The 21,405-nt window shown below is 45.0% G+C and overlaps 1 protein-coding gene across 1 annotated transcript; it reads right to left on the bottom strand.

Moving 5' to 3' along the window:
- On the bottom strand, nucleotides 1–19,740 carry AADAC (arylacetamide deacetylase). The gene is made up of 5 exons (XM_083504463.1): nucleotides 19,456–19,740; nucleotides 6,688–6,910; nucleotides 4,683–4,752; nucleotides 3,310–3,481; nucleotides 1–686 (listed from the first exon to the last, which is right to left on the bottom strand). Exons 1-5 carry the CDS (start codon nucleotides 19,591–19,593, stop codon nucleotides 81–83), a joined length of 1,209 nt encoding a protein of 402 aa, XP_083360589.1. The 5' UTR covers nucleotides 19,594–19,740; the 3' UTR covers nucleotides 1–80.
- Between the last annotated feature and the right edge of the window lie 1,665 nt (nucleotides 19,741–21,405).

The raw sequence follows: 21,405 nt of genomic DNA, 5'->3' as shown, positions 1-21,405 counted from the left end.
GAGAAACGATCATTTCCTCCTGTATAAAACCCCAAGTCAAACTGATCGGAGCCAAAGGCATTCCACAGATGCGGCTTCGTTTATAAGTTCTTATTCAACCACTCAATGTAGTCATTTGCCATCTTCTCTCCCACAGTTAAGATTAATGGGCCTGTACTAAACATCGCAGCCCCATGGACAGTATTCTCATGTTGATGTACTACATTAACTCCTGCCTCCCTAAGTCGTGAGACATACATGAGTCCATCATCCCTCAAGACATCATACTGGCATGTGATGACATATGTGAGGGGTAAGCCACGCAGTTTGCTTTCATCGACCAGCAGTGGCGCTGCTCTTGGGTCCAGAAATCCTGGGTATTTTTGTCCAAGCTCGGAATTGCCATAGACTGGCTTGGTATAAACGTGACCCTTCTTATACCTTTCAGGTAGCCAGTGACTCCAGTTTGCAAATTTAAACAAATGGCTTAGCTCTGCAGGAACATGTTGATTGGCCTCCATCGCCCTGTTTAGAGACATGTCAGTCGTAAAGTATTCGCTCCAGAATCTCACCATTAACGATTTAGGCAGAATTAGCATGTTCGCATTGTCTCGATAAGACGGCAAGTCCAGATCAATCGTCTGAAGAGCAGGGTAAATTAAAACCTGGATCTTGAATTTAATTTTGACACCAGGATCACGTAGAACCTGTAACAGTTAAGGGGGGGGAGAGAGATGTCATTTATTACACAAGAATCCCTCCTGGCTCCATGTCAGATGGACCACCTTACCAGAAAACATTTTACAGTGCAAGGGAAAGGAGATATTCACACACACACACACACACACACACACACACACACACAATAGGCTTGCAGTTTGCCTGCCTCTTTTATTGAAAATTACACATGCTGATATTTATACCTCCAGTATTTACACTACCATCTGAAGTGTTTAATATTCTTTTTTAAGTAATTCATATTTACCAAGCTCTCATCTGTATCTGTGGAAGTTGCTAATAGAAGCTCAAGATACACCCTAACACTACATCAGTCTTCCCCATCCTGGTGCCCTCCAGATTATGCTGGATTAAAACTCCCATCATTGCCGATGGTGGATTGGGCAGAAAGAAGTTGCAGTTCAAAACATACAGACAGCACCAGATTGCGGAAGGCTGTTTTACACCTAACCCTAAAAGACAGAAGTCAGAAGCCCACCAGGTTCAATGTGATTTTCAGCATAATCCTAAACATTCCTGCTCAGAATGACATTATAGTGTTCGATAGCATTTGCTCCCTAGTAAATGTGTTTAGGATTTAAGCCTTACTTAGTAAGTAAACCAATTTACATGTGCTGTACTGCTAGGCATAAATAGGGACACACACACACACACTTTTGTTGAGAAGCTCAGGTCCACCTTTTCAACAATGATCAAAGCTGATTGACCTGATAAATATTATGAGAGCTCCAGACACTTCATATATCCAAATCTACACGATCAGCTGCCCTATAAACTCCACAGAGGGTTGACTCAATTTTAGTAGTGAGATCACATTTTGAAATGATTTATACAAAAACATGTCTCCTGGGTTGATACAATTATCATTGGCGACAAGGCAGTGTTTCAACATTCTTTTCCTTTATTCAGGGAACCTCCTCCATGTCAAGTTGTCTGCCAGAATATCCCTCTGATCATCCGCTGAAAAATCTCAGCAAACTGCACCTGGATCCTGAAGGCATTTTAGGATACCCACTTAGTTTGGTCTTGGCACTTTCCCAGCGCTTGATTTCAGCAAGGAACTGCCACAAAGGCTTACTAGGGGAACTAGGTCATACAGTAAAGGTTTGCTGTAGGATGGACCAGGATGCCATGCTGGGGGTGGGGGCGCTAATTGGGAAGCATTGCAGGACCCTGAGGAAACCTTGCCCAGCTTCCCCTCAAATCTGGCATGGAGCCTCAACTAATAATAATAATAATGATAATGATAATTGTATTTTGTTGGCTATGCATAAATAGTATCTCACTATGCCAGATTCTGCAGAATTTCGTTCAAGAGAGGTTAAAAAAAACAACCCAGGAGACATGTTTTTGTATAAATCATTTCAAAATGTGATCTCACTACTAAAATTGAGTCAACCCTCTGTGGAGTTTATAGGGCAGCTGATTGTGTAGATTTGGATATATGAAATGTCTGGAGCTCTCATAATATTTATCAGGTCAATCAGCTTTGATCATTGTTGAAAAGGTGGAGCTGAGCTTCTCAAAAAAAAAGTGTGTGTGTGTGTGTTCCTATTTATGCCTAGCAGTACAGCACATGTAAATTGGTTTACTTACTAAGTAAGGCTTATATCCTAAACACTAGGGAGCAAATGCTATTGAACACTATAATGTCATTCTGAGCAGGAATGTTTAGGATTATGCTGAAAATCACATTGAACCTGGTGGGCTTCTTGTCGCCGATGATGATGATGATAATTTTTTATTTATACCCCGCCCTTCCTGGTCCAAAAACCTGGCTCAGGGCAGCTATCAAGAAATTTAAAGCACTTAATTGTAAAAGCAGCATAAAATACAGTATAAAAACATGAATAACAATAAAATTCAAAGTTCAGAAATCAATTTAGGGGAAATCCATCTAATAAACATTAGATAATCACCAGGGCTACCTGGCTGAATTAGTCCTACTTGGGCCAGCAACAAGGCCAGGGGAGAATTAGCTGTGGGGTCTCAGAGCTGGTAATCTTCATAAAAGGGAAGGGGAGGGGGAGGGAAGAGAAGGGAAGGGAAATAAAAGATCAGGCTGAATTCAAATTAAAAGCCAGGCGGAATAGCTCTGTCTTACAGGCCCGACGGAAGGAGGTTAAATCCTGCAGGGCCCTGGTCTCATGGGACAGAGCATTCCACCAGGTTGGAGCCATCACTGAAAAGGCCCTGGCCCTGGTTTAGCATGGTAAACAAAGGTAAGAGTTGCAGCCATTGCTTGGTCCACCTTTGTCTTTGGCCCTGCACACCATGCGCTGCCAAAAGGTTGCCTGTGATGAAGCTCCTACACCCCTGCCCCAGAGCATCTGATGTCATGTTGCTCCAGGGCACCATGGGAAATTTAGAAAGGTGGCTTCCCATATTCAGTCACCAAGTGTGGGGTGCCTAGGATAAGCTCCTGTTGGAGGAGCCCAGTTACCTAAGGGTACTGGATGATGGCGTCAGCCCTGGTTGTTTCCCCAAGGTAGCAGGTTACAGGATGGCTTTGGAGAGCAAGGGTTCAGATGCATAACAAAGATGAAAACAGCTCCTTTCAAATGCCCGACTTTCCAATACGTTATGACTCACCTGCTGTGCCACTGCTGCTGCTAAGTTCCCTCCTGCGCTGTCTCCTGCAACGCACACCCTGCTTGCGTCTACATTGTATTGCTCAAGGACACTGCTCTGCAGGAAGTACTTCGCCACTGTGAACACATCATCAAACTGAGCTGGGAAGTGGTGTTTCGGTGCCAGCCTGTACCTTTGTGAGACAGTTTTCAAAAAGAAGAATTGGTTGTGAAAGGAAAGCAAATCTAATTTGTGACATGGATGCTAGGTGTCCCCCACCCCTTCAATTAAATTGACTTGCTTCAACATATAGTTTGGAGCAGTCACTTGCGAACTTGTGCTGCTGATTACACCCCACCAACTTACCCTTCGCCAGGCAAACTAACTCCCCCTTTCTCTCACACTGAATTACAACTATTTGACAAACTCAGTGCAGTTTAAGAACTGATCTGGCAGATGTAAACACTGGGTTTCAACTTGACCTTGAAGAGTCCCACATTTTGCTGTATGGCATGGTTCACACATAACATCCAACTCCTATCACCCCTGGCTGTTGGCCATGCTGTCGGGGGCTGATGGAAGTTAGAGTCCTACAACATATGGAGTGGACTACATTGCCTAACCCTAGTTTAGAAGGCCTTCTCTGCATTGGTTCCCCCACTTCAGAATTCCTTTCCTTTGGACCTGCATTGAGTCACCATGCTACAGGATTTTGGGAAAGCCCTGAAGACCTGCATTTTTCAATTTTTAATTGAGAGCTAGCCCACACTGCAACCATCCACCCATTACCGCACTCCATCCATCCATTACACCATGGTGCATCTGCACAGTGAAACTGGATGCCTTCATCTGTCCCAGCTGCAATAAAACATGTCTCTCCCTTATCGGTTTCTATAGTCACAGCAGGCGCTATAACTCTTCAATGGTTTGGATTGACCCCCAATGGCACATTCTTTCATTGCCTCTTCAGACAGACAGATGCCAACAATCCTCTGCCTCCAGCTGAGAAAAATTAGCAAAGCTATGTCCTTCTTCCCTCCTCTCTTGACTGCTGCATGCTGGGAAACTCACTTCATTCGTGTCGATGGGACTGGTGGCTATGCATTACTCCCATGTTATGTGATTGATATGCAATTACCTTTAACTGTAGGACTTCGTTCCCCCATGCCACAAAGTCCAAACCTAGGTTGCATTGTGCTGAAGCTCACTGTAAACTGCTTGGAGGTTGTCTGGGGTTTTAACCATCAAGCAGCATATAATGCTTATTAAATAAATAAACAGTGTGCTTTAGTATGCTCAGTGCATGGGTTAGATTACAGCAATTAAGCATAGTTTTCTATTTGCAAAGGATCAGGTGTTATTCACAATAAACACTCTGAAGCACCATTCCTTACTCGACTGATACGACGACAGCATTTAGTGTTTCTGAAGTCCGTCTCGACAGGAGGTCATAGGGTTGCATGGCTGCAACAAAGTAAGTAATAAAGAATATTTTATTGCTCTTCTGAAACAAATAGACACACAGTTCCCTGTTTCATTTGGCCGTAGCTTTTTCTGCACTTTCTGTGAATCCCTGCAGTTCAGCACTTGGCAATGAAATAAACTCCTGTGCACACCGCTTTATCTAAAGACAGGAACTCAACAAACCATTCACAAGTGACTTGGCTGCAGTCCAAGAAGGTGTCCTAGATGGGATCTTAGTTTTCATATCTCACACCTTGGATATAACATGTCCTTCGCAGCTTTATATTCCCTAAGAAACATCACTCTGAGAATTTTATTTTATTTTTCATAAAGAATAACTTACAAAATAGCAAGCCATTCATTTATACAAATTAGATTAGATTTTTTTTTGGGGGGGGGGTGAGCAAGAGTTAAACCAAAATATGCAGCAGACTAACCAGAATATCAATGTGAATGATGTACTAAAAATGCAATACTAGGGCCCACTTATGCTCTGCTGGTGCAGGGTCCATCCTCCCAGTATGGGTGATTTTCTCCCCATCCCCACTGAAGCCCTGAATGACACTGCTCCCAGAGTTCAGGGGCTGAACCCCTGGATATGGTTTGATCTAGCACATTATAAGTGGTTGCTAGAGGAAGGAGGAGGAGGAGGGGAAATATTGGTTGCTAGATCAAGCCAATGGGCCCATCTAGTCCAGCAACCTGTTCTCACATTGGCTGGGCAGATGACAGGGGGAAGCCAGCTCGCAGGACCTGAGCACAAGACCACACACTCCCTTCCTGTGGCTTCATGCAACTGGTATATCCTCCATAAATTTGTCCGGCTGCTGTCAGGGTTAGGAGGAATGGTGGAGAGCCCCCCTCCTCCTCCAGCACCTCCCAGAGAAGAGGAAGACAGTATAGATCGGGGTCAGCAAACTTTTTCAGCAGGGGGCCGGTCTAGTGTCCCTCAGACCTTGTGGGGGCCAGACTATATTTTGAAGGAAAAAAAAATAAACGAATTCCTATGCCCCACAAATAACCCAGAGATGCATTTTAAATAAAAGCACACATTCTACTCATGTAAAAACACCAGGCAGGCCCCACAAATAACCCAGAGATGCATTTTAAATGAAAGGACACATTCTACTCATGTCAGAACACGCTGATTCCCGGACCATGTGCAGGCTGGATTTAGAAGGCAATTGGGCCAGATCTGGCCCCCGGGCCTTAGGTTGCCTACCCATGGTATAGATTTACAACAGGGGTTTGCAGAAGGTCATGGCTCTGAGACAAAAGAGGGGCAAAGCTGGGAGATAATGGGAGGAGAGGAGGGGTGAGAAGCAGAGCCGAAACACATTATCACTAGAAGACGCACCCCCTCCCAGAACCCGGTGAGCGGTAGAGCAGAAAGCTAAAAGCCAAATGGCCTTAAGCAGCCCCCGTAAGGGGCGGTGGTGCTGTAGACAACTGAGAGAGAAGTGGGTGAGGAGATTACTTGGAGCAACGCCATTACCCCGAGAGGCGACATGCTAAGCCTCTCTCTGTGAACATTGAATAAAATAAATTGGTAAGAGCTTCTTGTCTGTCGGTTACTGGCAGCCTGCCATGGGGAGGAAGGACTGGATTCCCAGAAGCCTGACAGCTGCCTTCTGTTTGCATAACCAATGGATGCAATCTGATTATTTCAGTTCTTTCATCGCGTGCCATATAGTTCATGTGGTTTACCTGCTAGATGCAATCTACAAGTTAATTGCTTCTCTCAGACTTGCAGAGAATTAGATGGTGGAATACATCCTCTGCAGGTATATTGTCGTTGGAGCAGAGGAGACACTCGCCGGAAGCACATTGTCAAGTAGCAGCCACCGTGCTGTCTTGTATCACAACACCGGTCTCAAAGACATTTCAACTTTCAACTCAAGACCCACATTAGCGGAAACAAGCACCCATGCTTACCTGCCGATCCTAGACACCATCCACCCCCGTGAATATAAATCATAGCCCTTTTCAAGGAATCGGGCTGCCCTTTTGGGATATACAAACGGACTGGGACACCATTAAATTCTGTGTCAGTCACAGTGACCTTTTCATCCGATGTTGGCGGTGTATGTTCAAAACTTGTGAGGCTCATCATAACATCCATGTGGTGCGCGAGACCCAGCTTGTTGGCAACTGAACCCTGGAAAACAAGAGGTATATTAATGCCAATGTATTACGCAACTCTCAAGCCACATAAAAGACTACATTCATCAGTGCCTCTTTCCTTTCTCCTTCATATCAAAAATAGCCTAAAAGTTGGGCATGCATATTAACATCATCGTTAATCATTTGGAATGGTATGCACATCCCGGAGCATTAAGAAGTTCCAGAGATTGCTAAGCAGAAGTAGCATTTTGCATTAGAAAGAACACTGGAGACTTTGTGATATCTAGGCACCCAAGTATATTGTGTTCATCTACAAAGCAGCAACAGTTTCCCCAAAGCAAGCAATATCCACTTGCAACTCCCCCCACCACTCCTTTCCTTCTTTCTTCCAGCCAAATGCAAAACTCAAGGCACCACCAGCTGACCTGTTTATTCGGTATTTTTCTTAATTTCCTTGCACAAAGTTCATGCAATGGTTGGACTAAGGCTGGTCTTTACATAACGGTTCTTATTTGTTTACAGGGTGGCTATATGATAGTACAGTGGTACCTCGGGTTACATACGCTTCAGGTTGCATACGCTTCAGGTTACAGACTCCACTAACCCAGAAATAGTACCTCGGGTTAAGAACTTTGCTTCAGGATGAGAACAGAAATCGTGCTCCGGCAGCACAGCGGCAGCGGGAGGCCCCATTAGCTAAAGTGGTGCTTCAGGTTAAGAACATTTTCAGGTTAAGAACGGACCTCAGGAACGAATTAAGTACTTAACCTGAGGTACCACTGTATGCATTAATCTTGCATTCAGTAGTTTCAATGCATTTCCCTGTCACTTTCCAAACTGCAAAAAATATTGTGTGTGTGTGTGTGTGTGTGTGTGTGAGAGAGAGAGAGAGAGAGAGAGAGAGAGAGAGAGAGAGAGGTTGTTCTGCTAAGGTGAAATATTGCTTGTCTAGGTCAGATGGAATTGCCTATAACATTGCACTTGCAGTGAGGACACCCCAAGGTGTGTGAGATGCCATCCCACGCACTGCCTTGCTCACACTACTGTGAACAAAGATTTTGGTTAGCTTTCATGATAGCTAAATGCTGGAGAGGGGGACAAACACCTTTCTCACAGCCACATTCCCACCATAAATCTCACGCTCTCCACCTGACATTTAACTATTTTTACTTCCTAGCGGAGACAGGGGGAGGTAAAGAAAAGAACGAAACACAGTTACGGGTCATCAAGTGGTTCATGCAAACTGTCATGCTCTTGGAGAGAAATAAATTAGATGTGCTTCTAGCCTTTGTTAGAGTGTTTCTCTTTTCTGTGTGTGCTGTATTTATGTCTCCAGCTCCTCAGGAGAGATTCCAAATTCAGCTTAGCTCCAACAGCCCTGCCAGTGCCAAAATCAGTGGTTGTATGCAATGATAGTCGTACTCAAGAGTAGACCCATGCAAACAAATGTGTGTGACATGGCTATTAATTTTCATGGGTCTACACTGAGTAGATATGACCACATAAGACCAGAAATTGTCCAGATTAACCATTGAGACCTTCAGTGTGATAGCCTATTATTTTTAAGGCTTCCCTCCCCCTTTTGAATCCCCCAAACTAGAGAATCTGGGTGGGTTTGGACATGCTTTTTTTAGAATCTGAAGCTGATTTTATATGTGATGGAAAGTAATGTGCATACAAAAAGAAAAGCAATTAACTTCTGGACAGAACCCATGAAAAACCATCTAAGTGCTGTCCAGATGGTGATGCCATTATTGCATGGGAGCCAAGCACGGTTTCCAGTTCCATTTACTCACTCCATAGACCATGGGTAGGCAAACTAAGGCCCGGGGGCTGGATCCGGCCCAATCGCCTTCTAAATCTGACCTGCAGGCAGTCTGGGAATCAGCGTGTTTTTACATGAGTAGAATGTGTCCTTTTATTTAAAATACATCTCTGGGTTATTTGTGGGGCATAGGAATTCGTTCATATTTTTTCTTCAAGATATAGTCCAGCCCCCCACAAGGTCTGAGGGAGAGTGGACCGGCCCCTTGCTGAAAAAGTTTGCTGACCGCTGCCATAGACCTATGAAATTTCACAGATCTGTGGTTCATGGCATAGTGTATTGAAATCAATTAAAATGGCAGGTGGCCTCTATGGAGGGGAGTAAAATTTGGCTGCCAAAAGTGACATGCTACTTGCCCAGTTCCCAAACACTTCCCAGAGGCACAGCAAGCAGGGTGGCAAGTGAAGTGGCTGCTACTATCATGGCAGCGGCGGCGGTGGGGGAGTGCTGCAGCGTTGTGTGTTGAGGCGAGTGTGTTGCAGAAGTTGGAAGCCATTGGTGGCATCATACCAAGGCCTCAGTGAAGTCTGGTGCTATCCTTGGATTCGGGTCAAGGAGAAATTATGCACAGAATACAATTCACAGAAAGCAAACAGAAAGAAACGAAGATATCAAAACCCACAGAAGGCAATATAACACTGTGCAAGAGGGGAAATACGTGAGGAACACGAAAACCGCCCTTTTTACAATCTGTTTCTACAGCACACATAAAGACTAAACTGCCCCTTCGCACACATACTGCAGAAAATGCACTAATTGTATTCTTCTGAAAGAGATGACCGCACCCTCACCAATCAGTTATGCAGCTCAGCCGGCTTGAGCTAGATATTCCGGTTAAGGCTCTTAAGATCTATAAACCAACAGATTTTTATTTCAGATACAGATATGGGCATGTAAAGGATTGTCCAAACAATCACCCAAAGGTTTTGCACACCTCTGAACCCCTCTCTTCCCATAGTCCTGTGTTCCGCTGCATGACTTGGTTTGTACAAAAGCCTTATGTAAACAAAATGTCAAAAAAAGAAAAAAGCCAGTCAGCGTTGATAGTTACACTAATTCTTAACATTACAAGGGACCTAAGATTCTGAAGATAACTCTTGAGAACCAGTTTGGGTTAGCGTCCCTATTCAATTCCAACTTTGGTCATGCGCAGGCACTACTGGTTCAGTGGAACATTTGAAAACGCAAATTCCCCTCACAGAGCCACAATTCCCAGAATTCCCTTGGAAGAAGGATTGATTGTTAAGCCACCCTGAGAATTTTAACTCTGTGTGGTGAACCTGGGTCTCCTAACAACTCTCAGCACCCTTAACAAACCTCATTTTCCAGAATTGTGGGTAGGGAAAGCTATGACTGTTTAAAGCGGTACCATAGCACTTTAAATATATCGTGCAAATGTGGCCCTAGTAGAAAAGAGGCCGTGGCTGCAATTGCCTAGGTGAACACTGAATTCAACAGGGCTTATTTCTGGGTTGGCGCATATAGGATTGCACCATAAGTCTTTTATTTACATACATCTCCTCCAGGGAAAGAGAGGATTAACACTCCAACACTCCCAAACCATTTGTATGACAAGTCTTTTGCAACAAAATATATTTGCATATGTGATACCATCAAGCAGTGACACAGTCTTTTCATTACATTAATTAGTCCACTCACTTACTTACTTCACTCACATCTGACAATGATTTATAGTGGTACCTCGGGTTAAGTACTTAAATCGTTCCTGAGGTCTGTACTTAACCTGAAACTGTTCTTAACCTGATGCACCACTTTAGCTAATGGGGCCTCCTGCTGCCGCCGTGCCGCCGGAGCATGATTTCTGTTCTCAACCTGAAGCAAAGTTCTTAACCTGAAGCACTATTTCTGGGTTAGCAGAGTGTGTAACCTGAAGCGTATGTAACCCGAGGTACTACTGTATTGCTATTGGTTGCCTAATGATGCTGGATTGTTTCCAGTGATTATATGCAATCCCTGATGGCTAAGTACCGGTATTTGTTCTTCTCAAGTAATTTTGGTGTGTAAGCCTCGGGGCCCAGAGTGATTTATCAATCAATCCCACACTTTAAAAACTACAGATCCCAGGATCCGGGGGGGGGCATGTCTTAAAGTGGTACAAGAGAGCTTTAAATGTACAGTGCAAACGAGGCCCGTGTCAAAAACTTTAGGTTTCTTGCTAAGTTTTATATTTTACATTTCAAGTTTTGCTAAAGGCCAGAGGAGGTCTGACCACACTCTTATGACTTCATTATACCATCATTACCTGATCCCGAAACCCACAACAAACAATGGCCCCCACCCAGCGACAGCTGGACTACTCCGAACCACATGCAGGTTGAGAAATGTCAGCAGCCTATTCTTGTTTCCTTTTACAGGAAGTGAAGGTAGCCCACCTGGAAATGCTGACCTCCAGGCAGGTAATCAATCACTGGCATCCTTAATTTACAGTCTGCAGGAGAGGCCAGATGTGAAGTGTAAGTCATAGCAGCATAAACAAGCAACAGCAGGAGGCAATAACTGTTAAGTAGACAGGCAGTGGAGCCAAGCAGAGGCGCTGCGTGGATCGTATCTGTGCATGTTCCCAGACTAAAGCACAGATCAGAATACACTTATCTTCAGACTCCACGCTTCTCTTAAATTTTCTGGAGTGGTATACAGTGGTACCTCGGGTTACATATGCTTCAGGTTACGGACGCTTCAGGTTACAGACTCCGCTAACCCAGAAATAGTACCTCGGGTTAAAAACTTTGCTTCAGAATGAGAACAGAAATCGCGTGGCGGCAGTGGGAGGCCTCATTACCTAAAGTGGTGCCTCAGGTTAAGAACAGTTTCAGGTTAAGAACGGACCTCCAGAACGAATTAAGTACTTAACCTGAGGTACCACTGTACTAAGGGCTGCCTTTGTAAAACAACATCATCACCACCACCACCCTCTCCACCTAGTCATAGCCACCCAAGTCATGCTACTACATGTTGTTTGAAAAACAACAAATAAAATCATTACTACTACTATTAATGTGTCACAAAATTGCAACAATAAGGAAGTGGAATTCAGAGACTACCTCTTTAAAACCTACTTGATAGCTCAGTAACATAATACCATAACTCTGTATCATGGAACAAACTAATACAAAATGTTTGTTCCAGTGTATATTCAAACGAAAATTTAGCGTTATTCAGCGTTTAGCCAGCGACAAGCCCCTGTGGTCTCTGCCCCTCCACCATCTACACTGAAGAGGAGGAACACTGTGACTCAGGCTATGGAGCCCTGATCATGCCAGGTTCTAGGTAAAAGGTAAAAAAGGTAAAGAACCCCTGGACGGTTAAGTCCAGTCAAAGGCGACTATGGGGTTGGTTGTGGCCCTTGTCTCACATCGGGCCACGGGAGCCGGCATTTGTCCACAGACAGCTTTCTGGGTCGTATGGCCAGCATGACTAAACCGTTTACGGTGCAATGGAAACGCTGTTTACCTTCCCACCGCAGCGGTGCCTATTTATCTACTTGCACTGGCATGCTTTCGAACTGCTAGGTTGGCAAGGGGTTCTACATCACAGTCTACCTGTGTAGAGCAGGTTCATCTCTTCAGACATTCCCACCCCACACCTGTGTTTGTGAATGGGGTGGGGAGCTGCTGGGGCCAGAGGATGCAGCCCTGTGCTCCCTCTGAAACAATGTCAATTGCATGAAAGGGTAACACCAGAAAAGGGCTGTTGAAGTTCATTAAAAGCCTCTTAATTCTTTAGCAAACTTTGGCTGAAATGACAGGATTAAGAAGAGTTTTCTTAATCCTTCTCTTTCTTTTAAACCTAGAGCAGCCTAGGGCAGGTTGCTTCTGTGAAAAAGAACAGGGAAAGGGAGAGGCTGCTTAATCCTTTCTCTTCTGGTCCTTTGTCTGCTCAAATGTCCTCTCCTTATTTTGCTTTTCCCCCCCTAGAGAGGAAGCAAAGCCACGGCCTTGGTCCAGTATATCTGAAGGAGCGTCTCTCCCCCATCGTTCTACCCGGACACTGAGGTCCAGCACCGAGGGCCTTCTGGTGGTTCCCTCACTGCGAGAAGCCAAGTTACAGGGAACCAGGCAGAGGGCCTTCTTGGTAGTGGCGCCTTCCCTGTGGAACACCCTCCCACCAGATGTCAAAGAGAACAACAACTACCAGGCTTTTAGAAGACATCTGAAGGCAGCCCTGTTTCGGGAAGCTTTTAATGTTTGATGTATTATAGTATTTTAATATTGTTTTGGAAGCCGCCCAGAGTGGCTGGGGAAGCCCAGCCAGATGGGCGGGGTATAAATAATAAATTATTATTATTATTATTATTATTATTATTATTATTGTTATTATTATTATTATTCCGGCCTGCCCAGGAGGTGGGGTTGCGGGCTTCACGCCCACCCCCCACGTGAGCGGGGGCTGCTTTCAGCCCCCGCGAGAGCAGGGGAATCCCGGCCGTGTCTGCCCTATTTAGGGCCGGCACAGAGGGGGCTCACCCTCTTTTCGCCAGCTAGCCCCCACATTTTCCCGCCCTCCCTCCCTTTAGGTAGGCTTTAGGTAGGTCTCTGACTTTGCTATGGACTTCGGTCTGTCGCCGCATGGGGCATGGTAGGAATTTTTCCCAATTGGCAATTTACAGCCATTTGGTTTTCCGCCTACCTCGTAGCAACTCGTCACAACTCTTCGGCATTGGCGGTAGGCATTGGTAAGAAGGGGTTAAGAGGATGGGGGGGAGGAACACCATCACCTCCCCCCAGTGAGCGAAGGGTGGTCCGTTAAAGGACTCCGGGGGCATGGCCCTGTCCAAAGCCTATGGAGGTGTGGGCCAAAGGCACGCCCCCGAGCGGTGACCCCGGGGAGCTCCTAGTCAACGTGCCTCGGCGGGAGACTCCCCCAATATAGTGTTAACCCTTTCCCGTGTCTCCAGCAAATGGGCTGGAGCCGGATAGTCGTTAGGACCAATGCCTAAGCCAATGCCTCTCATTCCTGAATTCAATAAAGTTGTGGCCTAATTCGCCCATTTAACCTTAAACCATGGTGTCTCGTGTCTTTATTTATCCTGGTGGGGGGCGGGAACTCGCCACGCAATACATTCCATGACCATAGTATGCCATGGCAGGCAGCATATAAATCTCGGTTATAGTATCCGAAGGAAACTGCATAGCTGATATAGATGCTATTTCAACATAGGAATGATTCCTGAATTTACTTTACTCCAGCATTTGTGGTGTTAAACGTATCTTCCAGAACTATCTGCTGCTAAGCAGATGAAATGTCCATGGATGAAACAATCTCGTTTATTCTGAAGAATCATCACCTAAAATTAGAATGTTGTTTAAGCTTGCACAAAGAGCTGTTTTGCAACCCAAGATTTGGACAAACTGACCAGAAATCATTTGAGTCCAAAATCCATGGTTAGATATAGAGTTAGATTTACAGTTAGACCCACACCCTCTCTGGCAACACTTTCTGATGTCAGCACATTATGCTGCCCAGAATGCATGATCCTTGGTGTTAGACATGGTGCATGAAACATTCTTGTGAAAACAGTGCAGTGTTGGAGAGGAACTGCATGCAAGCTGTCATAGAACATAGAAAGTTGCTTTACACTGAATCAGACTCCTTGGTCCATCTAGCTCAGTGGCTCTCCAGAGCTTCAGTTAGGGTACATTCCCAGTCGTACCTGCAGATGCTTGAGAACTTTTGCTTTCAAGGCAGGTGCTCTGCCACTGCACTGTGGTCCTTCTAAGGCCAAGGTTCAAATCCCAACATCTCCAGGTAGAACAGGGAAGGAGCCCTACCTGAAATCCTGGGAGAGCCCCTGCTAATCCGAGAAGCCATACCAAGCTAGATGGGATCAGTAATCTGACTTGGTACATCGAAGCTTCCCATGTTCCTACTTGCTTCTGGTGTTTTTTCTGTACTGCATTAGATTTGCACAAAACCAAAAAGGGGACAAGGGTCTACATAACATTTGCACAAGTACTAATTAATAATTTTTTTAAAAATGGAATGATTTCCATAATTTATCTCACTATAGTGAGGAAGACTGTGGTTAAGTGACCTGTGGGCTGTCCAGCAGCTGATGGGCAACTTCAAGGTGCTTCCCCATTGCTCTCCTTCTGACCGACAGGGAGCGTACTCCTCCATCAAACAGAGGGTTTGTCCTCTGGAAAGCTGGACACACAGCCACCTGCACTGTTTTGGTTGTCATTCAAATTCATAGCCTAATGTAGACAGTAGGGCACATTTTGCCGAAATCAATGCACTGTGGATAGAGAAATAGCTACACATACATCCAATGTGCCCCTTATTCCTTTAAGGTTGGCAGCCGATCTCTGAGTTTAAAATATACTTTAGGGGTTGGAACTGGGCTTTGATTATGTGCATTATGTGAGGGTGCATTTTCTCCAAGTACAATTTCCTGGGCAAGGCCCTGGGCAGTTTGCTTCCCTTCAGCCTAATTCCTAAAATGGGGAGGGCTTGCACCCATGCATGGATTTCTCCCACTAATGGTACTGTACATATGCAGGTTTCTTTCATTCTAGGTGTTGATGGTGATGATTATATACTTTCATTAATAAATATTGTATTAATATTTATTTATATACTGCCCTTCATCCGCAGGTCTCAGGACGGTTTACAGTACAAAAGCACAAAATACATAACACACAAAAAGCCAAGACAATAACCCTCCACCCACCCACAGCCCAAGAAACATTTCGAAGGCCATAGATTCTTCAATACTCCAAATGCCTGGGTTAAGAGGAATGTTTTTGCCTAGCACCAAAATAGTAATAAGAGTATTATCTTCAAAGGCATATTCACATATGAGCAGCTGAACCCACAACAAGGACCCCTGTGTGATCAGAAATCCTGATATATAGGGTGCCTACATACATCCTGGGACGTGGGTGGTGCTGTGGGTTAAACCACAGAGCCTAGGAATTGCTGATCAGAAGGTCAGCGGTTCAAATCCCCGCGATGGGGTGAGCTCCCATTGCTCGGTCCCTGCTCCTGCCAACCTAGCAGTTCGAAAGCACAACAAAGTGCAAGTAGATAAATAGGTACTGCTCCAGCAGGAAGGTAAACGGCATTTCCGTGCACTGCTCTGGTTCGCCAGAAGCGGTTTAGTCATGCTGGCCACATGAGCTGTACACCGGCTCCCTCGGCCAATAAAGCGAGATGAGCGCCGCAACCCCAGAATTGGTCACGACTGAACCTTTACCTTTACCTACATCCAGCTGTTCATGGGACCCTTTTGCAGACATTGCACTGAACATGTGGGTATCAAGGGGGCAAGGTTAGTAGTGCATGATTTGTGGGGGTGGACCAGTAGCACAGTTCATCTCTCTCCCTCTCCATACATTTACCATATACAGAAGAAGGCATGGATGAAGCTCAAGGCATCTGGCACAGGAACATAAGAAACTGCCTTATACCAAGTCAGAGAATTGGTCATTCTAGCTCAATACTGCAGACACTAACTGGCAGTGGCTCCACAGGATTTCCCCCTGCCCTACCTGGAGATGCCAGAGGTTAAGACAGAGACCTTTGGCATGCTCTACCTCTGAGCCATAGCCCCTCCCATTATGTAGCAACACCACACACTGCCAGAAAACCCCCGCAGTATAACAACTAAAGTTTATCCAGGATCAAGCTTTCAATCCATTTATATTGTGTTGTCCCACACACATGATACCAGAAGAACAAGCAGGACGAGAAATCTCACGTTATATGTAGATCACTATCTACATATATAAAATATAACTGGGACAAGGTTTAGTGCTTCAGATTTCTTATGAGTGTCTGTCTATTTTGTTTTTCTCACCTTCCTCCTGTGGCTTTAAAAAGAAGCCCGGAAGAGAAAACGAGAAGTGAAGGGAGAAAGCTTAATATCTGACTGTTAGGCTGCTATTACAGGCAGAGGAGCAACGTCAACAAAAAATATATGGTAACTCAGCGCTTGTTGGAGGGGTTTGCTATAAGCAAAGAAAACACAAGTTGTGTTTTCTCTTACAGGCTGTTACCAGAAGAAGAGAAGAAGAAGAGTTTGGATTTGATATCCCGCTTTATCACTACCCAAAGTAGTCTCAAAGCAGCTAACAATCTCCTTTCCCTTCCTCCCCCACAACAAACACTCTGTGAGGTGAGTGGGGCTGAGAGACTTCAGAGAAGTGTGACTAGCCCAAGGTCACCCAGCAGCTGCATGTGGAGGAGCGGAGACGTGAACCTGGTTCACCAGATTACAAGTCTACTGCTCTTAACCACTACACCACACTGGGACTTGCAATGCAATGTTGCAGTGTGGAGCACTCCTGTTCATGAAGCCAGCCAGCCTGCCATTCCCTCTTTGCAGGATACTTCATTCTGTTCTCCCTAGTTTTTCCTTCCCTACTCCCAGCAATCAATGGCCATGAAGTGTGCTTAGCCTTGATCAAAGTGGCTCTTTTGGAAGGGAAGGAATTCCCAACCCTTTAGAGATTTTCTCGTATGTCAGGGCTCCCCCTGCTCAGCCTGCTGATACCTCCCCGCTTCTGCGCAGATGGTGCCATTTTGGAGAACAGAGTTTGCTATTAGCACTAGACAGCCAATGGGGCAGTGGTTAAAGTGTCAGACTAGGACCTGTGATCTAAACAACACTGGCATGAAGCCATAATTTAACAGGCACCACATAGATAAAGCCTTTTAGGATGCAGAGCTGTGATAGAAGAAGAGTTTGGATTTGATATCCCGCTTTATCGCTACCCAAAGGAGTCTCAAAGCAGCTAACAATCTCCTTTCCCTTCCTCCCCCACAACAAACACTCTGTGAGGTGAGTGGGGCTGAGAGACTTCAGAGAAGTGTGACTAGCCCAAGGTCACCCAGCAGCTGCATGTGGAGGAGCGGAGACGTGAACCTGGTTCACCAGATTACGAGTCTACCGCTCTTAACCACTACACCACACTGGCTCTGTTAGGAGAAGCTGAACTCATCAAAGCTCTCCCAGGGTAAAATAATAAAAGTTCTGGGCCCTACTGGAACGGCACCATCTTCTGTTCATGCTATTTTTTATTACCAGAAATGGCTCTCATGTGGAATGGAGAATTCTAACCCATGCTGCTTCTTCCATCAAAGTGATGGGGAAATCACATACCAATATGCTCCCTGTAATGCAGAGACTCTCTGATTCCATGCAGAATTCGGCAAGCCTACCTACCTCTCCCGTGTTAGTCATACTGCTCAGGCATGTGCTGCTTATGTATATCAGGCATACTGATTCAGGCATGTGCTGTATGCCTCCCCCCCCCCCCCCCCGCTTTGCGTGACACTTTTCTTCTTGTTGCTCTCTTCTGTTTGTTTTCCTTTATTTTCCTCCTTTCTAAGGCCGCGCTTTTGTGACCTTTCCACCACCAGGCAATTCAAACACCCAGGGAGTGACATGAAAACTGACGCCACACCCCTAAATTCTGCACACCTCAGCAAGCGCTCAGAAAGCTACTCTTTTAGCAGCATGCCAGCAATAAAACACACAAACCCTGAGGTGTGATCACAGTGTTGGCTGGAAACCAGCAAGCAAAGCCCTAGGGACCTTGCCTCAGAAACAGGTCAGATTCCCATATGTATCTGATGCCTTATAGTTGGTGAATAAATGCAGCTGTTGGGTGCTAGTCAGCTTAGCTTTTACTTAAAAGCAGACTCACTTAAATTAAAGACAATGTCTACATTCAGTCGATTAATTTCAGTGGGTCTATTCAAAGTAAAATTTAGTGACTACCACCCATTGGGTCCTCTTTCTGCATATGCAAACAGATTTTTACACTTAGGGACAAAAACGTCCAGCAACCTAATAGAATCAGAGAATTGCAGAATTAGAAGAGACCACAAAGGTAATCTATTCCAACTCCCTGTAATGCAGGGATTTTTTTGCCCAGTGTGGAGCTTGAACCCACAACCACTTGCTACCCAGAAATGGGAAATAATTGTAACAAGTTCTGTAATTTTATGCGTATCTCTCTTTTTATGCAATCCACCCTGCAGCTCCTAGGTGATGCTATAGGTAAATACATAAGCAGGCAAGCTGGTGAAAGTCATGCATGTATGCAGTACAGCAAAACAGATACCTAAAAGAAAAGTAATTTCAGTCTATGCTCAATTGCTGCAGTAGCCACAATTCACTCGGAGATCATTAACAGTGTCTGGCACGGTAGATATATTAGCAGGGATGTTCCCCTCTCCCTTACACCAGATTTCAATTAGAAATTACATCAGTGGCGAGGAAAATTCTAAGAGCTTTCCCCTTGATTGATTGCTTCTAGCCTTAAAACTGGTTATTTATAGCAGCAGCCGTGCAGACTAAAGAGTGTGTATGAAATGTGAAGCGTAATTATATCCGTTATCAAAGGGAGCTTTGCACTGCTTCTGACTCAAAAGTGGGTTGCTCAGATTTCAACAGCAGCTAGAGAATAACAGAGAAAACAGGATGCACTGCCTTGTAAAGCTATTAAATGGTTTTAAAAGCTAACAGGTAAGCTTCCCTTCTGTTTGTTTTCATTTTCATATATAGGACATTTCTGTCCAGAGAGTCAAAGAAAAAGAGACAAATGAATTCTGTTTCATGATGCCCCCACCACCTGCCAAATAATGCAACTAATAGCTGTTAGTTCTCATTTTGCACAATCCCAACATTTTTCAGTAAGCTTCCCCCCCCCCACACACACACCTTTTTGCATTCAAGCAATCTCACATGCACAAGACGCCTGAAATAAAGAAACGTCTCAGCTTACCACATGGTCTAAAGTTCTAAAGACAGCGTCAATGAGCATCAGCTTCCAGCGGTCCTCAACATTCTCTGGTAAGGGGCTGTATATGTAATAGGCAGTCAAAACTGTAGCAATGAGAAGGCACAGTAATTTGATTCCCATCTTTTACTATCTACTTCAGTCAAGACTGATTCCCATTGACTAGTCTCGGTGAGTTTTAACGGAGGCAAGTCAGCTGACAGCAACAAAGTTAGTCTGCTGTTACACAGTATGACTCACACAGACCCAGAGAGACCAGCTCTCCTTTGATCACTAGGAAACAGGTTCGGCTTCTAGAGTAAAGGCAAAACTTCACGCTAGGAAGCATTCAGCCACCTACAATAGGATTACTGGAGTTGTTTGTGCTGCTTGAGCCGAGGTTTCAATAACAAAGCAAGGATGACAAGTTTGCACTTATTGGTTCTACAGATTCCACAGCTCTGGTGTTTAAATTAAAGTGAGGAAATGCAGCGTTCTCATAATAACTAACAACATAACCAGTGATAAGCAAGACCTTTGAGCCTCTGAGTGACTGATAAGCTAAAGACTTCGTCTCAGTAGGGAAAGACTAAGATATACATTTGCTCCAGTGACTCCATACTACAGCAGATCAGATTTTAGGTGCACCTAACTCTGGTCCAGGGACGCGGGTAGCACTGTGGGTTAAACCACAGAGCCTAGGGCTTGCCGATCAGAAAGTTGGCGGTTCAAATCCCCATGACGGGGTGAGCTCCCCTTGCTTGGTCCCTGCTCGTGCCAACCTAGCAGTTTGAAAGCACGTCAAAGTGCAAGTAGATAAATAGGTACCGCTCCGGCGGGAAGGTAAATGGTGTTTCTGTGCGCTGCTCTGGTTCGCCAGAAGCGGCTTAGTCATGCTGGCCACATGACCCAGAAGCTGTACTCCGACTCCTTCGGCCAATAAAGCGAGATGAGCGACGCAACCCCAGAGTCGGCCACGACTGGACCTAATGGTCAGGGGTCCCTTTACCCTTAACTCTGGTCTGTGCTCAGCTGCCACATACCAAGACTGCTCAGAGAGACTGATTGGCTTTAGATTGAAATATTTAAGATATGCAAAATTTCTACACTTTTGAACTTGTACTAGAAAGACTGGAGGTGTGTTAGTTGCAGAGAGTGGGAGGAAGGGAGAAAGAATAAAGTTTTGGACGGCTTTCACAGGAAGAACAGTAAGAAAAGTTTCATCACTCCTAATAAGTTTTATGGCCCCATTTTCATAAGTTGCTATATGAAAGGTGTCGAAACAGGAGCTCAGGGTTAAAGCTTTGCCAGCAGCTCCTCTGTCTGTGCTAATGTTGTGGTAACATACTGAACATTTCCTTCTCCCTCAGGAGTTGAGAAATTACAGAAGATGCAAGAAATGAATGCAATCAGAAATGCTTTTGGCCACCTGTCTGCAATCCTCTTGCCACTTTACATAGATCTGGTGGCCAGGCTAGCAAGCTGTTTCCCTTAAGACGAGCCTTTCAGCCCCTCTCACCAGGTGTGAGGGGCTGAATGCATGCAGCAGAGAGTCTGCTCTATTTGAGTGTGCTTGATTAAGAACACTATAAGAGCCACATTAGCACCATACGCTGAAAGCACTATGACACCACTTTAAACAGCCACAACTTGCCCCAAAGAATTCTGGGAGCTGTAGGTTGCAGAGAATTGTCAGGAAGCCTGAAATACACTCAGGAGTCCTGTAGTGATTTCATGCTCTTTACTGCAGCTTGTAAAACAGTGATTGAATTGCCCCCCAAACCTCAGGCTTTTATATACATTATTTACACAATGAGTCCCATCTGATTGGCTGATTCTGCTTCCCCGCTGGAGCCTGATTCGTCTTTTCCTGCAGGCCAATCAGTTGTTGCATTCCACGACCCTACCAGCCTAATAGGCTGATTAACTTCCTCCTGGAGCCTGATTGGTCTTTTC

The sequence above is a fragment of the Podarcis liolepis genome (genome assembly GCF_965112155.1).
Source record: "Podarcis liolepis genome assembly, chromosome: 5".
In the NCBI taxonomy this organism is placed as follows: domain Eukaryota; kingdom Metazoa; phylum Chordata; class Lepidosauria; order Squamata; family Lacertidae; genus Podarcis; species Podarcis liolepis.
Note: the sequence above shows the minus strand (reverse complement) of the source record. Positions and strands in the feature narration are given on the sequence as shown.